The sequence below is a fragment of the Rhinolophus sinicus genome, chromosome 10, assembly GCF_057876585.1.
Source record: "Rhinolophus sinicus isolate RSI-liver-muscle chromosome 10, RSI-T2T, whole genome shotgun sequence".
Lineage (NCBI taxonomy): Eukaryota > Metazoa > Chordata > Mammalia > Chiroptera > Rhinolophidae > Rhinolophus > Rhinolophus sinicus.
The window spans coordinates 14,150,938-14,174,403 of NC_142510.1; the positions used below are offsets into that span (position 1 = coordinate 14,150,938).

Sequence of the window (23,466 nt, forward strand, 5' to 3'; positions counted from 1 at the left end):
GGATTGGGTGGCGGCGTCCGGGAGCCGAGCCTAGTAGGACCTGTAGCTTGGACCCGGGGTCCTGCTTCCGGAGCTCTAAGACGAGTGGGTGGGGGCTTAACTGGGACCCCCAGATTTCCCCCAGGATTCGACTTCGTGCTCACAAAGTGAGAGCATTTGTTTAAATGCATCCTTAGGACCGTCACAGCAGAAGGAAATTTCTTACGTACCTCATGGATACCTTCAAATGACCCCACCCCAAGCTGGGCCAATTTGAGATTCAAAATAAATAATGATAATAGATTATAACCTGGAATAAAATAAGAATCCATGACCTGATACTGATGGAAATAAGTCAATGGGGGGGGGCGAAAGGAAAGCTCTTCCTTATAGTAGGAAGCCAAATAAAAAATATGTTATGAGTTTATGATTGCCTTCATAATTTAGTTATTTTCCTGTTGGACGCTTCGTTTCTAAATTTCGCTATTATAAATATTGCTGCCGTGGCTGGCTTCATTCGTAACACTTGGTGAATCTGGGGGAAGAATACATAGGAATCCTTTGTACACTTCTTGCAACTTCGCTGTAGGTGTGAAATTATGTCGAAATAAAACGTCAAAAATGTCTGTCCCTTTGCATTCCCGGAAGGAAAGCATCTTTTTCGCATCAGTCCCTCCCTCGCCCATTGGTCCAGCACTCGCCCATCGGTCCCGCCCTGGTTCATCCGCCCAGCGGTTGCCCTTCTCACAGCCACTGGACACTTGTCATTCTCCGACCACCTTGTGCGGTGGGGACCGAGATAGCTCCGGCGCAGGGAGCTGCGGGACCTCGGCGCTGCTTTCTTGGACACTTGGCAGGTGACAGCCGGAAACTCAGGGGCCCCGGGCACTAAGTGCCTGTAGGTCTCCGGGGCGTCCCGCCTCCCCTCCCGCACGGCGCTCCAGGATCTCGCTCAACGCGACCGTCCCCAGCTCCACGGGACCCCTCCCTCCATTCGCACCCCTTTTTGGGACCGGAGCCCCGGGTCTTCTGGCTGCGCATCCTCGGCGTTTGTAGAGTGATGACGCTGCTCCTCTTTAGGAAACCCCATGTTCTCCGGACACCCCTCTCTCCCGCCTCCTTCCTGTCGCTCTAAAATTGGTGCTAGAAGCGCTCCCTGGCTCGGGGCAGGTGCAGGTCCAGGTCCCATGGGGCCCTCCTGCCCTGAGCCTCTCGCTTGCTCGTTTCCATGTCCTCCGCTCCTCCGAGTCCTCTCCTTCTCAGCGTTCTTCCTCACCCTTTCCAACCCCCGACGTTTTCAGCCCTTCGCCCCACCCCCGCCGCATTCTCCACTTCTTCCTCTCACATCTACGCTTCACCTAACTCCGCATCTCTGCCCTCCACCTGTCCTCCGCGTCCTGTACCCCCTCCGCACTCCACCTCGCCGCCCGCTCCCCATCTCTGTTCTCCACACCGAGCACCTCGGGGACCAAATCCCCCGCCCTGGTGATGTTGAGCTTGTGTTATGGGGGGCGGGGCAGGAAGCAATAGATATAAACACTGAATTAATGGTCTGTTGGAAGTAGTAAGTGCTATGGGGTCATTAAACAGGGAGGAGGAGGGGCTGCAACTTGGCGCTGGAATTTAGGTTGGAGGATGACCAAGAGTAAGGCTCTCACTCGCGTTCTGCCGGTAGCGGACCATCTGCGGGTCAATCGCCCACCCCTAACCCCTGCGGAAGGAACCTTACAGCAGGTGCCGGATACTTAAAGATGGCCAGAACGGCACTCCTGGCTGTCCTCACAGCCCGGGTATTGGCGAGGCACCTGGACCGCCGCTGAGTCCGCGGGCGCCCCCTCCCGGCCACCAGGAGCATCGGTCAGAAAATCGCGCGTGTGGGGAGCCCGTGACGAACTGTCCAAGCCAACCAACCCCCAGGAGAAAAACACGCTGAAGTTGTGCACACAAGAGTGAAGTGGTGGGTACTATTATTATTTTCTTTTTAATGATAGTACTGAACCCGACAGTTAACAATAAACGTGTTTAGGTATTAGATGGTGGAGTCAGGAGTTACAGGTGTAGGCTTTAACTAAATGTTTCAATTGCTTTGGTTGTCATGTACGTAGCTTATAGTCAAAGATGAAGAAAATATGTTAGTCGTGTTCTGAAGGTCTGCTTATAAAGCAAGTTCCAGGAGAAGTGTTTAAAAGTACACTTAGCTTGAGATAATAGAAAAATGTAGCTAGTTAAGTGCAAAAAAAAATGATAGCTTAAATAATGTCACAAGACGCCTAGTTTCTGCTTTTTGCTTTAACATCACTGATACACAATTATGAGATATTTTGCTGAGTTGGAGTTCGTCGACCAAGCACCCCTTGTTCTCACAATATAATTTTGTGTTGCTGATGTCCTATTTCTTTGTCAAAGAGGAGGAGCTATAACTCCAGGGCCACAGGAGGAGTTGAGTTTGTTTTGTGGAAGGAATAAATGCCTTTAAGAAAGTAGACACTACCTGCTGCTGCCCAGGAGTCTGGCTGCACAAAGTGTTATCTGTGATTGAAGAAACACAGACTTCCCCCCTTGGTTCCCTGAAACTCCCCCTCCCTACTCCCTAGCTGCATAAACACTCCCTACTTTTGCTTTTTGAGGAGGATGGATTTGAGAGAGAGTGCTCGCCGGTCCTCTTGCTTTGGCCAAATCAAATAAACCTTTCCGTCTCGCCAGCCACTGGTGTCTCAGTGTTTTGGCTTACCAGTGCATCAGGCACATCAACCTGAATTTTGGGGAGGTGATTCAGTAACAGTACCGGGTGTTGGCAGGATGTCTGACAGCCAGATATTCATAGGCAATCTTCTAGAGTTTTGTCCTCAGAAAACCCAAGGCTGTTTAAAGGATTATTAACAATCTGGAAACAACTGGGATCATCCAGCAATCAGAATTGGTTGGATGAACTATCACCCACCCCTGTAGTAGTAAGTTGTGCAGTCAGCAAAAGGATGTTAGACATTTGTAATCTGTTAAGAAAAAGTACGAGCTTTATCACCCCAATTTTCTGAATATAAAAAATATGGATTATAGATTTATCTCTAGATGGTGGATTACTGTAATATTTATAATATTTTGTAAGACATTTGTAATATTTTTTCATTACAGATGTCTTACAAAATTTGACCGGTGCCACTGGCTACTCAGGCCCCAGGAGGGAGGTGGGCCCTTGCTGCTGCCCCCACGCAGCCTCCAGGGGCCACCCAGTCAGCCAGGCCCCCTCACTGGGGACCCAAGTGCCAGCTCAACCCATGGCTTCTCTAGCAGCAACAGGAGGAGTCAGTGGTGCCATACTAAAGTGGGACCCTGTCCAGTGATTGGGCTGGTCAATCCTCTGACCCGCCAGGCCAGGCCTGCTTGGATACCGGGCTGAGTGGCACGAAGTCGCCTTGCCTGTCCCCACTCCTCACCTCCTCTTCTTCACTTGTTCCCCTGGTGGCACCCCACCATCACACGTTAGACCCTGAGCAACTCCTCCTGTGTTCTTACCATGGGACAAAACCAGCCCACCAAGAGGACAGCTCAGAACTCAGGAAAGGAGAAAGCGGTAGGTAAGGGAAATCTATTTACATATAGAATTAAGACAAAGGAAGGTCTCAAATTATGGTTACAGAATATAACTGTTACAAACAAACATTCTGTAACAATAACAGCAAAATGGAGAGCTGGCAAGAAAAACATACTGAGTACCTCACTCTCCTAAGAGGGAGTCCACACTGATTATATTTAGAAAATGTTTCAAAACATAAGGCCTCCAGCGGTGGCTGGTTGGCTCAGTTGGTTAGAGTGTGGTGTTAATAACACCAAGGTTGCTGGTTCGATCCCCACATAGGCCACTGTGAGCTGTGCCCTCAGCTCACCAAAACATAAGGCCACTAAACTTTATAGTTTAAAAATAATCCGTTTCCTTGTGCCTGGTGGCTGTTTTCAAAGAATAAGGACCACACAAGGCTGAAGCCTTTCTAGTGAAAGCCTCCAGGGTTGGGGGGGACCTTGACTTTGGGTTAGAGGGGAACTGTGTTTCTTCACCTCCTTCTCCTGCAGGGGCAGCACTCAGAGCCTGGGGAGGGGCTCAGGTTTCCAGGCATCTCCCTCAGCTCCCAAACCATCCAGAAGGAACGAGATGGGAGTACCATAATTTCTGTTGAGGTCCCCACCACCAGACTGCAGGCCCACCCCCTCCTCAGCAGAACCCTGGGCCACCATGACAGCAGAGCTGCTGTGCAGGGTCCCGTGTGGCTGCCTAGAGGAGGTGAGTTTTCTGAGGCTCCAGTAGGGAGACTGGCCCTGGAAGGAGAGTCTGGGAGGGGCTAGATCAGCTTCCTGGGGGGTCAGGGCTGGAGGTCCCACTGCCCCGTTTCAGACCAAGGCAGTAGGAAGGGGAACTTCAGAGACCCCACCTAGTCTCTGGGCCAGGGGCTGGTTTTCCAGGCTGAGGATAGCTAGGGATATGAGGCCCTGGAAGATGGAGGCCTCCAAGAGCACCCCTGGGTCTGAGAGATGGCCCAGCGCAGGCAGCTCTGGGGAAGAAGAGCCAGGTGAGGACTGGAGGGGAGGTGGAGGTGCCCTGGGGTGGTGGGGTTGGAGCTGGGCCTCAGAGGATCCAGAATCCTGGAAGTTTTACAATCCCACGATGGGATCTAGCATACAGCTTCTTTTATTCTGTTTTGAATTTTTTTTTTTCTCTGCTTACAAAAGTAACCTATGCTTTGAGCTGAAAAAAATTACACAATGCTGAGAATGAAAATCAGTCAGGGACAGGGCCCCAAGCAGAAGTCACAGCCAAGTTCACTGACCCACCATGGTTGCGCCTGCTGTTGTCTGGGTTACAGGGCCTCACGGGGCCCCATGGTGGACTCCTCCCTGCCCACTGCAGGACTGGGGGCAGGCCACCCTGCCAACTTTCCGTCTTCTTTTCCGTCTGGAAGAGAAGGGAATGGGTCAAGCTGGTGTCGGAGGAAAAGGGAGGCGTGAGGGGGGCGCAGACCCAGGGCCTGGAGCTCTCAGCCCACCAGGGGATGTTCTGGGGCATCACTGACCAACTTAGAGAGACAATGGCCGACTCCAGAGATGTGCTTTCAAAGTCCAGTAGCCCAGGGACACAGACGCTGCTAAAGCTGTTTCCAGGAAACTCTGGGCCAAATCTGGGCTGAGCACTAGGAAGCCGGTGCTATCCCCACTGCCTGGCCGGGAATTGGGCGAGAGGTGGGGAAGTCGTGGACCAGGTACAGTGGTAAAGGTGGGGTGGCAGGTTGAGGGGGTTGTTGACTGCTCCAGCTCGCTTGCCTAGGGGAGCCTGTGGGGCTGAGAGGCAGCCCTTGCTCTGCTCTTCCTCTCTCCATCTGAGGAAGGGAGGCTTGATTCTAATTCTCACATGACATGCATGGGGTGGGCCCGCCTGGTCCCAGAACTTGGGCAGATCTCTGAGCAGAGGTCTCAGACAGGGTGGAGGGGACCCTGGAGGTGGCCCAGCCCACTAGTTCAGTGGGAAGAACAGGCTCTGAGCCAGATGTCCCCTCTTCGCCCTCTGCAGTGATCAGTGGGTGGAATCAGGGCAGTAACTTGGCACCTCTGAGCCCTGCTTCCCAACAGGTCCTGAGACAGCACCCTCCACCCCCTGGGCTGGCAGGAGGAAGCAGGTGGACACGTGGAGGCAACAGAATCAGAACTGGCTGGTGGAAGAGCTCACAGGGTGAGCCAGACACGCTGCAGAGGGGCCTCTAGGCTCTGGGGAGATGGGGTCCCCCTGACTCCCTGAGTATGGCTTCTGTCCAGCAGGGGATGGAGGCTGAGGGATTTCTCAGGTCCCCTGTGAGCTCCAGGCCTATGGCTGGGGATGTTCCCATCTGAGAAGCCCTGAGGTCTCAGCCTGAGGGAAGCAGTGATGACTTCAGGGCACTCACCACTAAATTTCCATCAGTGAGGTGGGGTGTCCTGCACTGCCCAGCTACCTGATAGAAACCAAGAGGCTTTGGTTTCCCTTTCCTGGGACTGGCTGCCAGTCCAAGTGCCCTGGCTAACTCCAAGGGGGCTACCTATTCATAGGCAGCAAACAGGGCCAACCTCTGTGGCTTTTATTGTCTCCATCTTCTAGGGCACAGGAGACCCTAAGTTGGGAAGAAACCCCAGCTCATCTCCTTCCCAAACACTAGGCATCCCTTTTCCTGGGCATCCTTCAAGATTCCACGCACCAAGCATGGTGGAGGGTAGGGGTAGGGGGTCTGCTTGGGGCCTTAAATAGACTCTGGCACAAAAACATGCACACACAGACCCCCAGACATAAATATGCAAACGGACAGAAATAGGCTTAGGAACATGGACACACAGGATCCACACATAGACTCACCCTCCCAGGCAAATACATATTGTAGGCAGACAGAACCTTAGACACACACATGCACAGAGGCTACAGACACACAGAGATTTATACTAAGATGTAACACAGAGAAAATATACAGACCCATTCACAGCCACAGGCACACTCTCGCCTGAGCCAGTCTAGCCTGTCTGTCCCCTCGGCTGCCCAGGTGACAGGGGACTTCCGGCCCCAGGGAAGTCTTGCTCACAATCCTGCTTGCTGGGGCTGGGGCCTCACCTGTGTCCAGCTTGCTGCGTTTCTGCTCCGGCTCCTGAGGGGCCGCCTCAATGGCCCGTTGGGCCTCAGGGTGGGTCTTGAGGAGGGCCTTGGCGAGGGTGGCAGGGCCAGGCACCCCCAGGGACATGATGCAGTGCACTCCTTTGCGCTTGGCCCCGGCCACTTTGGCACTGTCTTTGGAGGCCGTCAGTAGGACCAGTTTGGAGAACTTCCTGGGCTTCCTGGGGGCTGCGGGGACGACATCTGTGCCCGTCTCAGGGGACTCAGAGGACGGCTCCTGGCCGGCCTTCACGTTCTCGCACTCCTGATCACTTGGCTCAGGCAGGGGCATTTCGGGACCAATGGCCTGTCCCTAAGGCCACACTCAGGCGCCAACAGATGGATTTCTCCTCCTCCTCCCTGGCAACGAACCTGGCAGTCCAGGGCTCTGTCCTGAGGGAGGAGGCAAAACCCCGTCAGTGGAGAAGCCCTAGGGCCTGATGCTTAGGAGAATGGATCTGGGGTGCAGGTCGGGCAGATGGGGCACCAGGCTGGGCAAAGACCTGAACGGAGCTGGAGAACGCTGGGCCTGTGCTTCTGCTTCTGTTCAGCCAATTCCTCTCTTGGCAGCCTTGGGTACGTTACCTGCCCTCCATCCAAACCTCACTTTCCTTGGATGCAAAATGTGCCAAATATAGGGCTCTCGGGGGGCTGTTGGGGAACTAAGGTACTGATAACTGTGGTTTACTATCAATCGAGGCCCCTGGGTGCTGAATACGGAGCCAAGGGTTTCACAGGTTTTTCCATTTAAACTTCCAGCCCCATGTTATGAAAATTCATCATTCTTATTGACCAAGTTTACAGATGAGGACACAGATACGCCACGAAGCAGCAGAGCTGGGAGTCCAGTCCCGGTGGAACTAGAGCCCATGGCCCGTGGTGTGCCTGGTCCAGGATAACAGTCACTGGTGCTCCTGAGGACCAAGCATCTGAGACAGGCACTGGGGACAAGAGCTGAGGTCACTGACTCTCTCAGAATGCCCTGTGTCCTTCATCCTGACACCGCAGACCACAGAAGGGAAGGCTGGCCCTGGGAAACTAGACTCTGCACTCACTAGATCCACCCCCCCCCCAGGTGAAAGTCCCTGGACCACCCAGCACTTAGGAAGTGCCAGGGCCCCATGAGGGCAGAGATCTTATGCCTGAGCAGGTACTGGCACTGCCTTAGCTCGGTGCGCACGGGGGAGTGAAGGTGTCTGGAGAATTCACGGTCACTGAGGATTTCTTGGCTTCCAGCCTAGAGAAGCAGAAAGGACAGATTATGGGGCCCAGCCTGGCCTTGGGACCACAGCTGTGGGCATCAGTGTAGCTTTTTTTGTTTTGGGGGTGATTGGGTGATGGGCAGGTGGCAAGTCTTCCCAGGTTACAGTGTTAGCCCAGAAACAAGGCTGCAGTCTGGGAAGACATCTTGGCCACCCTGTCCAGGACCCAGGCAGCAGAAAGTCCCACAGACGCCTACTTGCACCCCTGGACCTGTTTCTTCAACCAGCTTGGCGGTTCTCAGTTTCCTTCTCTCTGTGTCTTCACATCGTCTTCCCTGTGTGTGTCTATATCCTACAATCCTCTTACAAGGACTCTCGTCATACTGGATCAGGGCCCACCTATAGGACACACAGAGAGGCGATTTAACTTAATCACCTCTCTAAAAGCGCTATCTCCAATCCAGTCACATTCTGAGGTTCTGAGGGTTAGGACTTCAACATATGAATGGGGGGGGGGCACAATTCAGCCCTTAACAGCATAGAACATGGTAAATGCCCAATAGATCCTGGCTTGTGGTATCTCTACATCCTGATCTGAAACTTCCATGAACGTTCAATCTGTAAGCATGCTCCCAGAGCGCGGGAGCACGCAGGGCCTGCCCCTGAGACCAGGGATTATTTGCTTAGTAAGGAGCCCTCATGCTAACTGGATCTTAGCATAAATGCCACCACAGCTCCAAAATCTCTGCTCATCGTTCAGGAGTGCCAGAATATACTTACATGGATTTTTTGTTTTGAGATCATCATCCAAGTATAAAAAAAAGAAAGAAAGAGAAATGCTTGTACAAACCACTTTCATCCAAGAACCACCCATTTGAAAACACATTCCTGCACAATAAACAGCTCCTGTACACCGCTGAGGCAAGACACTTCTTTTTTCTGGATTGAGTTTTCCAATCAAAGGAAAGTGATGATGGATTATATTGAGGTTATTTTAAAATTTTGAATTAATTGAAAGAAGTTATATAGAATAAATTACGCTATAATAGCAAATCTGCATAATCCCACCATCCCATCACAAATTGCTTTCATTTCTGCATTTTCTACATCCATTTTTTTCGTAGCTACAAGCAAAGCTTTCAAATAATTGTAGTTCCTGTTTTCTTTCCAGTTATTAGGGTAGGAACCACCAGCCTCGAGACCAGATGTAAAGATCCTTACAAAGAGCCAGAGCACACTGTAATTCACCCCATAGTTGTGGAAAATTCAATGTACATCTTCAGCAACAGTATTCTAGAAGGCCACAAGATGGAGATGTTGCTCCTTAAATGAGCCATGTTTCCAAGCTAAGAAAAGGACACAAGGAGGAAAAAGGCTCTAAAGTTTTCAAGTGTTTATGTTTGGTTTACAAACGTTGTTAGAAAGTCCAACGAACACATTTAGCAAAGACGATCTTTTCTAGGCCAAACAACTGTGCATTTTCCCAAAAGACTAAGAATTTTGGTCGCTGTCCTGCATCTTTCTCCCTCAACCCACTTGCCTTTCCTTCTATTTATTCTCCATTCCAGTCATAATTGTTATGTATTTACTAACTTTATTTGGCTTGTTCTTAACTTAAAAAGCAGGTGCTTTCTAGTCTGTTTTCAAATAATTCTATAAAAGTGCCCTATACACCAGGAAGTAATTTACAAAATATTAGCAGTGGTGGGAAAGAGGGACTTCGTTTTTCTGCTAATTTTCTATTATTTCCCCCAATTGTAATGTACATGAACTAATTTTACAATGGGAAAATATTTAACACTTAAAAAATAAAATCCAAAAAAAAGGATACAATTTCTCAGATGATAATTTTTTTATTAGTCCATTACTCAGAAAAAAAGGTCCCCATTCTTATGCAACATAATGTTATACAGGAAAATAAATATTAATATAAACAACCAGAATAAAAAATGAATAAAATTAACTATATTAAAATCCTGGTTTCAAATTTATAAACACAGTGGAAGTTGACAGATAAAAGGAATGACCCAGAGACCTCTTGTGCAGGAGAGAGAGAGAGAGAGAGAGAGAGAGAGAGAGAGAGAGAGAGAGAGGACACTGAGACTGAGTCAGAACACCCTGCCCCACTGACCTCCCCCCCAGCCCCCGTCCATATCCAGCATTAAAGTGACCTGTCCAGAGCCACGTCGTTAGTCCTCAAGCAGGGACCTGAGTCATGAACAAAAATCCTATGACATCAGCCTGTACCTCCAGTACTGTAACCCAACAATCTCTCTTCCAAGTGTCACCATCATCTCTGCTCTGCCTCTAGGCAGACTGAGGCTCAGAGACTTAAGTAAGTAGCCCAGGACAGCAGAGCTAGTGGGAGGCAAAACTTGAACCCAGACCTGGCTGGTCCAGAGCCAACACTCCTTCCTCTGCTGTGAGCAGCTGAGGCTTAAAGTGAGAAACACCAGTTACAGAGAAAACTAAGCTGCAGCCAGGACTTCAGAGCAAGTCATCAGGATTATAACCCAAAGAATACAATGCATGTCCATAAGTCCACACTGATATAAACAATTGAATGAACAAATACATAAATGGGGGAGAAGAGACAGTTCATCTTTAAGAAGAATTCCAAACAGTAAACACTTCCCTTTTCAGGAGGTGAAGATTAAATCCGACCCTTCATATGGGGGAAAGAAGAGACTTTCCAACAAATGTTGAATGCTGGGACACCCAGATATCTAATACAAAAGAATGAAGATGGAATCCCTCCTCACACCATATATAAAAATGAACTCTAAATGGATCACAGACTTAATTGTAAGTGCTAGTTATAAAACTCATTTAAAAAAGATAGAAGTAATCCTTGTGACCTTGGATTAGGCAAAGCTTTCTTTAATATGATACACTAAAACTACAGGTAACCAAAGAAGAAAGATAAGTTGAAAAAAATTTAAAACTTTTGTGAGTCAAAGGACAACACCAAGAAAATTAAAAGACAACCCATAGAATGAGAGGAAATTTTTGCAAATCACATATCTGATAAGGGATGTGTACGTGGAATGTATAAAGAACTCTAATTCAGTAATAAAAAGATAAATAACCCAATTTTAAAATGGGCAAAGGCTCTGAATAGCCTTTCTCCAAAGAAGACATACAAATAGCTAGTAAGCACATGAGATGTTCTACATCATTAGTCATGAGGGAAATGCATAACAAAACCACAATGAGATACCTCACACCACTAAGACACACATAATAAAACAAATAAACAAACAAAAATGGACAATAACAAGTGTTGGTGAGGATGAGGCGAAACTGGAACACTTATCCACTGCTGGTGGGGATGTAAATCGTGCATCCACTTTGGAAAACAGCCAGGCAATTCCTCAAGAGGTTAAACATAGAGCTACCATATAACCTAGCAATTCCACTCCTAGGTATATGCCCAAGAGAAATGCAAACCTATGTCCACATAAAAATTTGGACATGAATGTTCATAGCAGCATGATTTATAGCCCATAAGTGGAAACAGCCCAAATATCCATCAATGGATAAATGGGTAAATAAAATATGGACTATCTGCACAACAGAATATTATTTGGTAATAAAAAAAAATCTACGTTACAACATGGATGAACTTTGAAAAGATTATGCTAAGTGAAGGAAGCAAGTCACACATTATATTATCCCATTTAGATGAAATGACCTGGAGTCTAGAAAATCTGTAGTGTAGAAAAATCCATAAAGACATTAAGTAGATTTGTGGTTGTCTAGGGATGGGGGTGGGAGGGATGGGGCAAGGGAGAATGAGGAATGACTGCTGGTCGGTATGGGGTTTCTGGGGTAATGAAAGTGTTCTAAAACATTGTGGTGATGGTTGCACAAGTTTGTGACTATGCTAAAAGCCATTGACTTGTATACTGTGAGTGAATTACAGCGTATGTGAGTTATCTCAATAAAAAGGAAGAAAAAGGCAAATTAAGTCTACGACCAATGGTTCTCCAACTTCAGTATACCTGGGGTTCTCGTTAAAAATGCATAGTCCCAGGCTAATCCAACCCCAGGCTTCTTACTCCGAGAATCTGGAGAGGGATCCAAAAATCTACATTTTTTTCCTAGTACTCCATCTGATTCTGATACTTTGAGAAAGTGACAATGCCTCAGGCCCTCTACTTGAGAAGCTTGTTACTTCTAGTTCCTAGGTTGACTGTTCTTCAGCTACGCTGTGAACAGGGATGGATAGGTCCCAGGTCAGTCTCTTTTCTGGATTCATCCCTAGCCTTCTAGTAATTTATTTTCTAGATGTAAAGGGAAGGGTTGAAAGGCAGCCGCTTGAAGCCAAATGTACATATTTTGAAAATTAAATTTTAACTCAATAAAAGTTCATTAAGTAAACAGGATTTTTAAAAGTGAAGCAGAAATGAATTAACAAGATCAAAAGACTGAACAGTTACCTTACTTCGCTCAGTTTACACCTTCTCCCTAACTCTGCAGCCTGGTGGTTTGATATCGCTGTGACCTCCAGTCACCCACTTACCCCAACCAGCTGTCATGACATTGGTCTGCACAAAGGGGACCCAAAAGTGTAAAGATGGCTCAGTGTAAGCCGCAAATCACACAATGTTAAGAAGTGGCAAGAGCCCCTCAGACATCATCAGGTCTTTGGGAAGCAGAATAATGCCCCCCCCCCCCCCGTAAAGATGTCCAGGTCCTAATCTCTGGAACCTGTGACTATGTCGCCTTACGTGGCAAAGGGAAATTAAGGTTACAAATGGAATGAAGGTTATCCAACTAGGAGAGTAACTTGGATTATCCAGGTGGGTCTAATTACAATCACACGGGTCCTAAAAAGCAGAAGAGGGAGGAAAAAAAAAGTCAGAGAAAGATGTGCTGATGGAAGCAAGGTAGGGGAGATGCAATGTTGCTGGCTGTGAAGATGGAGGGAGGGGGCCATGAGCCAAGTAAAGCTGGAGGCCTCTAGAAGCTCGAAAAAACAAAGAAACAGATCTCTCTCCTAGGGCCCCCAAGAAGGAACAGTGCTGCCCACACTTTGATTTTAACCCAGTGAAACCTATATCAGACTTCTGGCCTCTAGTACGGTAAGACTGTTACAAAGCTGTATTGTCTTCAGCCACTAAATTTGTGGTAATTTGTTACTGAAGCAATGGGAAACTAAAGGGAGGTGAGTCCCTTTTTCACCAACAAGGGAGGGGAGGTCCTGGAAGCCGGGATCCCTGCCTGGCAGCTGATGGCAGATCAGCAGAATTACCTTCATATGTATGGGAGAGAAATACCATCAATGCCCACCAACACCTGCGTGTCAGCCACGAGGCAAGCCCCTTACCCTCTCTGGGCTGCTTTCACTTGTGTAATGGGAATAGTGGCAAATTTAGCAGAGGTTCTTAATAGCAAATAGGCGATGGGTTGAAGTGGTTGTTTAACAAAGTCCCCTGTGATACTGACAACTGTCCCACCCCCCATAATCACTGGGGCTGTGATTGCATCGCTGGTGGGATAATAAGTTCACTTAGCTGTGCGCGTACCCATCCTTACAGGGCGATTTTCAAAGCAGCAGTTACCTTTGAAGAACTGCTACTCTATAGTATGCAGTAAAGAGCTCCAAAGTTGGGATTTCAGGTAATGGCACCTCCTGTTCCCTAATCACCATGTCTCATAATCCTAACCCATTGTAATTTGTCATCAGACTTGTCTATGCTGCGTCCAAATGGCCCCAGCTCCCTGCCCCTATCCTCGCCCATCATTACCATCGCTTCCTGGCCAAGCCTCGCAGCATCTTCCCCGCCCAGTATCTCACACCTCCGACTCTGCCATCCCTGCAGGGACCTCTAGAGCCACAAGGGTGGGACGGGGTGGGGGACAGGTACAGGGAGGGGGGCAGTACTGGGTGAGGTCAAAGAAAGGCAGGTCAATGTGAGGTTCCCTGATCTGGGGTTTCTGTCAGGGCTCAGCCCCAGGGCAGGTGGGTTGGGGGAAGGAGGCGCAGGGAGAAACGAGGCGAATCTTGGATGAAGGATAAGGAGGGGGCCTGACAGCCGGGATGCAGACCCAGGGGGAACCCCCAGCATCACCAATCTTTGGGATCCTTGGGAAAGCCCGGCCGGTGGGCGCCTCCACGCTACGGGACCCCGGACCCTACCCGACCAGCTGGGGCCCGTCCTCACCAGTCACCGGTCGGGCGGCGACGGCTGCGGAGACCTCCCTCTCCGACGACCGAGCCGTGGCAAGTCCCTCAGCTTCTGTGCCCGAGGTCCCCGCCTCAGTTCGGGCAGTCACCTCAAGTTAGGGTCACGGCGCAAGCATGCGCAGTAGTGCCGCGGGGGCCTATTCCTTGGGCAAACTCCGCTTCTCCAGGTCTTCCCTGTGCAGCACCGAACTGGCAACCAAACCAATCAGCGCGCAGGGGCGGGGCGTCGGCAATTCTGAGGCCGGGATTCGGTTTCCTTGCGGGGCTCTCCCGGTACAGGTGGTTGGGTTTCACTCAGAGGCCCCGGCCTCTCCCAGGGTTTGAGCGCGGCTCCCTGCGGAGGAAGCCGGAGCACTTGTTTAAAGGCCTCGTTCGCCCCAGTCTCTTTCCTGAGCGAGCAGAGGGAAGGTCTCCCTTTTGGCTCCTTGAAGCCACTGGCTCCGCTCGGCCCAGCATCCTTGACTGAGCAGCACCCTCGCCATTGGGCCCACCAGTCCCGCCCTCGCCCACTGGTCCCTCTCACACCGTTGGTCCCTCTCTTGCTCATCGGTTCAGCCCTAGCCCACACGTCCCTCGTTCGCCCAGGGGTCCAGCCTTCGCCATCGGTACCACCCTAGTCCATTGGTCTAGGGTCGTCCACTGGTCCAGCGGTCGCTCATCGGTCCAGCCCCCACTCATTGAGCACAGCCACTGGACCTTTGTCTTTCTCCGACCACCCTGTGTGGTATGGACCGGAATTGCTCCGGTACAGGAAGCTGGGGAGCCTGGACACTTGGCAGGTCGCTGCTGGAGCAACCCGAGCAACATCCAAGCTGACGCCCACCTTGCCTCTCAGGGGCCCGGGGCGCGAAGCCCCGGTGCGTGACTGGGATGCCCGCCTCCCCTCCCGCCCAGCGCCCCAGGCACTCCGCTCTCCGCGACCCTCCCTGACACCTTTCCCTTCCGCCTCTACCGGTCGCTCTAAAGCTGCTGCTGGTAGCGCCCCCTGGCTCCTGGCCGGTGCAGGTCCAGCTGCTATGGAGCCCTCCTGCCTAGGCCTCCGGCATTTCAAACGTTTCTGAGAATCCTGTGCGTCCTCCAGTTCTCCCACGCCCTCCAGCATCCCCACCCACATCTTCCTGCTTCTCGTCTCCAAATATCAATAGGGCCCGCACACTCTTCCAGAAAGGTTCCCTGCTTCCTCCCGACCCGGCCTTTGCAGATCCCTGCTTCCCACCCCAGGTTCAGCTTCCATGGCTTCCTTTGTCCCCGAATCCTTTTTCCTGCGGTCACATCAATTCCTGGTCATTCTCTGTAATTAATCCCTGGTCGTTCGCAGAAGGTGAAAGAATTCACAAGACTCAGAAAAGTATTAAAGTTAGCAAGCCAATGGCAGTGTTTAGATAAGAGGGCTGCCCCGGGTAGTAAGGAGAGAAACACTGGTGGGGGGGGTGTGGGGGTGTGGGGGGGGTGTGGGGGGGTGGGGGGGCAGGGGATAGCGGTGCTGCTGCTGGTGGTGGTGCCAGGGGCAGAGTCTCAGAGTGGACAGCTGCACCTAACTTCAGGCTGGCTTTTTCTTGTACAGGAAAGGGGGAGTCCGTCAGGCAGGTCTGAGGGCTGACATTGCTTCCTGGGGTCTGGTATATCTTTAGATAATGTTATCTTCGGACTCCGGACAGAGTAGGACTCAGGCACTGCCGGTGTGGATTAAGAAATTGTTCTTTTCCAGGTTAGAATTCTGTTAATTAAATGGATTAACGGAGGTGTGGATAGCCTTGAGACAGGGAATATAATAGAGTTCTTAAATTAATCAGTGAGGGGAAAACCAAAGAGGAAACAGCTGAATATCAGGATGCTGAGCTATATGGTGAGTCAAACTGAAAACCAGCTAAGTCTAACTGCGTTATTGATCCCCTGGATTTCACCGTTACATTCTCCAGTGTCGTACAAAGGCCTTCATAGATTTATTTGCCATTATCCATTAATCATCCACTGACTACTGGTTGTTCCTAATTTTATTATGGTATAGGTATCTTTGTATATACGTTTCTGACATCTCTGATTATTCCCTTTCTTTAAATTCCTATTTGGGGTCAAAGGATGTGAAAATTTTAAAGGCTTTTTAAACATGTTGCCAAAGGAAATACATAAGCCTGGAGGAGTCAGGTGTCTGGGTTCAAATCCCAGCTCTGGCATTTGCTAGCTGCGTGATTTGAACAATTATTTCCCTTCTCTGTGCCTGAATTTTTTTTATCTGGCAAATTGAGATAATAATAGCCCCCACCTCCTGGAGTCATTGTGAGAATTCAGAGTATTATCATGTGGGTCTTGGATTTTAACATTTATGTTTCTCAGTCCAGCAGGTTCTCCAACTTTTTGGCCTGAGAACCACTTTACATTCTTTAAATTATTAAGCAGCTCAAAGAGCTTTTGGTCATGTGGGGCCACATCTATCGATATTTACCATTTTAGAAATTTAAGCTGAGAATTTAAAATAGCAATAATTAATTCACTGCATAATTATATTCTCAAACCGGAAAGTAAATGAGCAGAGAGGCAGTGTTCCACATTTTTGAAAATCTCTTCAATATCTGATTTAAGACAGCTGGATTCTCATAACTGCCTCTTCACTTTATTGCAATATGTTGTTTTCTTGGAATTCTATGAAGAAAATCCAGCCTCACACAGATAAGTAATTGGAAAAGGAAGAAGTATTTTAATATCCTATACAGGTAATTGTGGATATTCTTTGATACTACACCAACACTCAACTAGTGGTAGTTTCTTTCTTTTTTTTTTTGTCATTTCTTTCTTTCTTTTTTTTTTTTTAGTGGTCGTTTCTTGAAGGTTAGTTGCAAGAGACATCAGAAATGACATCAGTGCCATTTTTATATTCTATTACATTACAATCCATTGGTCTATTTTACACTTTGAAAGGATCTTTTACCCACATATGCTTTTGTAACATCATGTGTTGGTCTTTTAGAAAATATTGGCTCATTGACTTACGCAGATCTTGCAAATGTTGACCATTTTATTATACAATATAAAAATATAATGTTCATTAATATCACCACCATCTCATCACAAAAGTCTTACAATATTGGGAAGCTGTGAAGCTAAAGATGGCAAATACAAGTTTTCCAAAATTTTACTTTTTGCTAGAGGGCTAGATAGAATTTTATCATTGGCAACAAATCCTGCCAGTTGTTTTCCTTGAAGTAACAGATGCTTTGTTCATTTTTAAGAAAATGTTTGCCAATTACCAAAGTCTAAATAACCACAGTATGCCTATTGGTCATTTTTTTCAAGTAAAAATAGTGTTCCATGGAAAAAGCAGCTAATTCACCTTGCAACTCAAATAATCGCACACATCCTTTTCTTGAGAAAACAATGACATGCAATGAAAGCGCTTTATGTGCATTGCTCATCTCCCATTTAAACTAACAATATTAAAAATGTGTATGCCTCAGGACAAAGACTTTATAAAATTAATATATATATTTTTACTGCTCACCAAGGATTTTCTTAAGTGAAAAAGTTGTTTTCCCCCTGCCAGCATGTGGAGGTGAAGAATGCAATGACAACTAGTAAATTTGGTGTCACTGCCTTAATTCATACTAAGAGCCACCATTGCTTTTGTATCGTCAGTGCAAAGTCAGCACAGTGAAACTGGCAAACTGTTGTTTTCTCAGCATTACTATGAAAATAATTACAGACCTCTTGAAAGGTATTTGGGAACCCCCAGGGGTCACTGGGCTACGCTTCGAGAACTGCTGTGCTATCCATTTTTCTATTGGGTTGTTGATCTTTTTCTTACCAACTTAAGAAATCTTTTTTTTTTTTTTTTTATCAAACTCAAATTAATCCTAGCATTCCACATACAATGGAAATAGCATTTGCATTTGTGGAGGGGTAAGGAAATAGATATATGTGTATATAGCGTTCAATCTAATGGTCTTTTCCAGTTCGAGTTTCGTCTTTAAAAAAAAAAATGATCTTAGCCAATTCTTCCCATACTGACTTGGATAAATATTTGATATTTTCTGTATTAGTTTTTCAGAGATGCCAAACAAAATATCACAAGTAGGAGGGCTTAAACAGCGGAAATGTATTGTTTTGCAGTGCTAAAGGCTAGAAGTCTGAAACCAAGGTGTCCACAGGGCTGGTTCCCTCTGAGGGCTGTGAGGGAGACTGCCCTACGCCTCTCTCCTTGGCTTAGAAATTCATCATTTGATCTCTGCTTTTATCTTCACATGGCGTTCCTCCTGCTGGTGTGTGTCTGTGTCCAAATTTCCCTTTTTATAAGGACAGTCACATTGGATTAGCGTCCACCCTAAAGACCTCATCTCAACTTGATTATCTGCAAAGATCCTGTGTCCAAATAAGGTCATATTCACAGGCACTTCATCTTATTTTCAGGAACACAATGTAACCCATAACATTTGCCTTTACTTTTTTCTAGTGGTTAGATACTATCTCCTTTTCCATTTGCTTGTCTCATGTTCTGGAATTTATTTATGAGTGTGTATCCCATAGCTAATATTGGGGTAGTGGTTACATATGGCAAACCCCATCCAAATGTACACTTCAAAAGGGTAAATTTTATTCTATGTCAACTATACTTCAAGACAGTTGATTTTGTGAAAAGTAAGTGTTATGGGGGGGGAAAGGGAAACAGGGAAAGGAAATCAAGTGGGGACCCACCATTAATATTGCAATTTATATTGGAAGTTGGGGTGGAGTAAGGATCTCACTCACATCCTCCCACTAGTGAACCATCTGCCGGTGGTTCGCCCACCCACACCCCGGCAGAGGGCACCTTAGAGCCGGTGTGTGGTCCTTAAATGGCCTGCGTGGGCGTTTGGGTCCGCAGTGCAGGGCCAGAATGGCACTCTTGGGGACTCTCACCGCGCCGGTTTGGGGGACGCGCCTGGGCCTCCGTTGAGTCCGCGGGCCCCCTTCCAGGCCTCCAGAGGCATCAGTGGAGTATCTGTCACAAAGTTTCCACGGGAGGCCGATCGGAGTGAGACCATGACCTACCTGCTCTCTGCCTTCACCAGAAACAGAGGTCGCTTGCGCAAGGACGAAACTTTGTTTTGTTTGCTTGGCCCTCGCCCCAGCCCCCATTGGTGCCCCCCCCCCCCCCCCCGCCCCGTTTCTGAATAATTAGACCTCTTGTTTATCCCTCTGATTTAGTTGTTTTATCTCCATTTCACTGCTTGGCCTTTCCTGAGGTGACAGGGACTTAGCCACAAGGCCTTTTGAATTATTTATAACAGTGAAACAAATATGAAGTGACTCAAATGTCCATCAAGTGATAAACAAATGTGGCTGGTCCCTGCAATGCAATATTTTCAGCCATGATAAGGAACGAAGTACAGATACACGCTACAACACGAGTGAACCTGAGTTCAGAAAACACGCTGAACAAAAGAAGCCAGACACAAGAGGCCGCATTCTATATAAGTACATTTATTTGAAGTGTCCAGATTAGTCAAATCCATAGACAGAAAGTAGGTTAATGGTTGCCAGAAATCAGGAAGTTTGGGGGGAAACAGGGCGTGACTATTGGTGGCTGCCGGGTTTCTGTTAGGGGTGATAAAAATGTCTGGAATTAGATAATGGTGATGGTTGCACAACCTTGTAAATATGCTAAGAGCCACAGAATTGAGAATTGTACACTCTAAAATGGTGAATTTTATGGCATGTGAATTAACTCTCAATTAAAAAAGAAGAAATAAAGGATTAAAAAGTGACAGTTGTTTTATAACTGCTCCCTCATAGGTGGTTTGTACATCCATACTTTCATTTATTTTACGTAATTTCATTTTAAATACCAAAAAAATGACACTAAAATATCTTTTGTTCGTTGATTCTAGACATGCATTTTCGGCATATTTTCATAACCTCTTTTACACCAAAATCACTAACTGTTTAAACAATACTTGTAAAGATCACTGAGATATATTTCGTATTTATTCTGATCTCATTGGATTCAGTGTGGATCCAGGCTCCACTGTGTGCCTATTTTTCAATCAGATGGTATATGTAAGTTGAAAAGTTGTGGCCTTTACGTGGCTGAAGAAAGAATGTGCACTCCAGTTGGTGTGTTGTCCGAATCAGATTACAAATGTGCCTTAACTTCAGGCATAGATATCCACATGAGATGGTTCTCATTCCCAAAGTATTCAGTTTCAATCCTGGGATAAAGAATCTTCTTTAATCTTCTTCTTTTTTTCCCCTTTATAGCTTGAAATTGAATGTGCAAGCTGGCAGATGAGGTCACACATTGTTCAATTCCCTGGTTCGTGCTTTTAAAATAAAGTAGGACAAATGAAAATTTTGATCATACATACATTTTAAATTACTCATGGTTGTAAAATATGCTAGTTGGATGTCACTGATTGGCAGAGGCTAAGGAGACATGACAAATAAATGCATTTGAGATCTTGGGTTAGATCCTGGACCAGAGGAGGACATTAGTGAAAACTCTGGTGAAATCTGAGTAAGGAATTTAGGAATTTAGTTAATGGGATTGTATCAATGTTCATTTCTATGGTTAATTAGTATGGTTATATAAGATAGTAACATTAGGGAAAGTTGGGTAAAAGATTTATGGAAAATCTCTATTTTTTTAGGCAACATTTCTGTAAATTTAGAATTATTTCAAAATCAAAGTTTTAAAAATTCTAGTTTGTGATTAGAAAATGTCTTTTGTATACTTTGTCATAGAAATGTATACATTTATACTATGATCTCCCTTGTGTGTAAAAAAAATGTACAATTGTGTCCCCTAAGAAGATATATTTAAGTCCTAACCCCAGTAGCTGTGAATGTGATCTTATTAGGAAATAGGGTCTCGGGGATGGCCAGGTGGCCCAGGTAGTTAGAGTGTCCTGCTCCTAATGGCGAGGTCGCATGTTCGATTCCCACATGGGCTAGTGAGCTGTGCCCTCTACAGCTAAGATTGTGAACAACGGCTCTCCCTGGAGCTGGGCTGCCAGTGGGCTGCCGTGGGTTACAATACCGCAGCCAATGGAAATTGCCGTGAGCCACTGTGAGCCGCCCACTGACGACCGGGGACCGACTGCCTCAGCCAGGGGGGAGCAAAAGGCTCATAATATCAGCATGGGTCAGGAAGCTGGGTCTTACACACCTAGACTGAGAAACAACGGCTTGAACCCGAGTGGCAAGGGGAAGAAATAGGGTCTTCGCAGGTGTAATTCGTTCAGGATTTCAAGATGAAATCATCATGGATTGAGGGTGGGGCCCTAAATCTCTTGACTGGTATCTTTATAAGAGGAAGGGAGAGGAGATGGGGATGCAGACACACAAAGAGACACAGAGAAGTGGACATGTGATGATGGAGGCAAAGATTGGAATGCTCTATAAGTTAAGAAATTCCAGGAACCACCAAAAGCTGGAAGAAACAGGGAAGGATCCTCCCCTAGAGACTTCTAGGGGAGAGACACCTTGATTTTAGACTTCTGAACTGCAGAATTGAGAGAGAATACAATTCTGTTGTTTTAATGTTGTTTTAAGCCACACAGTTGTGGGGATTTGTTACGGCAGCCCCAGGGGACTTATATACCTATTTGGACTATCTGTACTGAAAACATCTGGAGGGACAAGGTCCAGTCCACCAGAAATGAGGAGTGTAATTGGGGGCGATGGGATAGAAAGATTGTGCTTTCACTTTACAGTGTGATATGTTTACAGGATTGACACTTCTGGCAAAATGAGATTTCATCTGTCTGTTACACTTCTACTAAGACCTACACACACAAAATTAAGGAGAGTCCTTTTGCCATTCCAACCATATTTAAGTGTATGATTCAGTGGCACTAATTATATTCACAATGTTGTTCAACCATCACCACTCTGTTTCCAAAACTTTTTCACCACCCCATGAGGAAACTCTACCAAATAAGCAATTGTTCCCATTCCTCCCTTCCCCTAGCCACAGAACTGCAAGATAATAAATTTATGTTTTCTTAAGTCACTAAGTGTGTGCTGATTTATGGCAGCAATAGGTAGCTAATCTAATTTCATTCATTCATCCATTGATTAACTTATTCCTAATATTTATGGAGCACCTGCCTTGGGAACAAAACAAACACAAATCCTTGCACCGCCGGAGAGTGAGATGGTGCCTCCATAGTGGGATGGTGTTGGGGTAGGGGGATCAAGTCATGTGGGAAGACAGGGAAGGGGCCAGGCAGTGCTTGCCCTCTGCCTGTTCTATACTAAGACAGATCTAGGACCTCATTACATTTTCCCAATAGCCCATGAGGGAGCTGTGTTGTGATTTTCCTTGTACAGACAGGCCCAGAGAGGTTAAGTAACTTGCCCAAGGTCACATGGTTGCAGAACTGGGATTTGAACTGACTCTGTAATGCTCACCTACGCTGCCAGGTACTTGTTTCGGTCCAGCCTGGGCAGTGGATGGCCAAGTGTCGCCGCTATGGCTGTGATCCCATAAGTATGTTTATGTAAATTCCTCTGTGGTCCTTGGGGTACCCAGCAGGCCTGGTGCTGCCATGGCTGATAATTTATTGTAGATTCACCTCTGAGGAATGGAGCAAGGAAGGGTACTGGGGGAGGTGGCAGGGCTGTGCCTGAGAGGTGGTGGGGTGGGCGATGAGAGGTAGGGGACCAGAGCAGGTTGGCCACCCTCACAGGCATCTAGGCAGTGTGCCCACCTTGGAGCGATGTGCCCCAGGCCCAGGGTCAGTCTTTGCTTTAGCAGCACAGGCCCCTCAGCTTCTTCTGAGCCCCAGAGGGATGTCAGCTGTGAAACAGAATCATTGGAAAACAATAATGGAAAGAGAAGTTCAAGGGGGCACACGCCATAGAGGCAGCTGGATACTCGGTCTCTGTCCTCCAGGCACACCTGACTTTGTCCTCTCAGGCCTGGGTCTCATCCCACCCTCAGCCCAGCCTCTGCCTCCATCTCCTGTTTTTCCCCTTACTCACCACAGGGGCCTGGGTCCCCTTTTGGCTGCAGACTCCACCACATGTACCTTTGCTTGGCTGACCCTGGCACAACCTGAGGCAGTTTTTATATTTTCACCTGGGACTTTAAGTACAATTCTTCTTTTTCAGGCTTACAGGTGAATGCTGCTGGGAGAGTTGAGTGTTCTAGAAAACAGCACAGCTGTTGGGGCCAGAGCCCGGAGGTGACTTGGCAGCCCTGTGTCCAGCATGTTGGACCCCATGTACCCCACTAGTCCCTATGAACCCCTGCTATGTGCTCAGGCGTGACTTGAGCACTGAAAGGACAGCAGCAGGCCAGGGGGAAGGGACTCCAGACATCTAGACGCTGAGTTCGTTCTTAAGAATGGGATGGGTGGGAATATGGTAAGAGAAAGTGGCCAGACCATATGACAAGAGAACTCTGACTGCAGTTCTTGCAACCACTGTCCCAGGAAGCCAGACTACGGTCTCTGCAG

The 23,466-nt window shown here is 47.5% G+C and overlaps 1 protein-coding gene and 1 long non-coding RNA gene across 4 annotated transcripts; one reads left to right on the forward strand and one right to left on the reverse strand.

Annotated features, from left to right (window-relative positions):
- Window positions 1-667: 667 nt before the first annotated feature.
- On the forward strand, window positions 668-9,893 carry LOC109439325 (uncharacterized). Of its 3 annotated transcripts, none has more exons than XR_016022611.1 (5): window positions 668-836; window positions 1,655-1,936; window positions 4,048-4,255; window positions 5,596-5,695; window positions 9,011-9,893. It is a non-coding gene; the product is annotated as an uncharacterized LOC109439325 (long non-coding RNA). The 3 variants fall into 3 exon arrangements; XR_012493057.2 differs by lacking the exon at window positions 9,011-9,893 and adding an exon at window positions 7,397-7,508; XR_012493056.2 differs by lacking the exon at window positions 9,011-9,893 and adding an exon at window positions 7,435-7,508.
- Window positions 1,930-14,515, reverse strand: FLYWCH2 (FLYWCH family member 2). The gene is made up of 3 exons (XM_019719601.3): window positions 14,010-14,515; window positions 6,599-7,030; window positions 1,930-4,924 (listed from the first exon to the last, which is right to left on the reverse strand). The coding sequence occupies exons 2-3, from the start codon at window positions 6,927-6,929 to the stop codon at window positions 4,830-4,832; spliced, it is 426 nt and encodes a 141-aa protein (XP_019575160.2). The 5' UTR covers window positions 6,930-7,030; window positions 14,010-14,515; the 3' UTR covers window positions 1,930-4,829.
- Window positions 14,516-23,466: the final 8,951 nt, after the last annotated feature.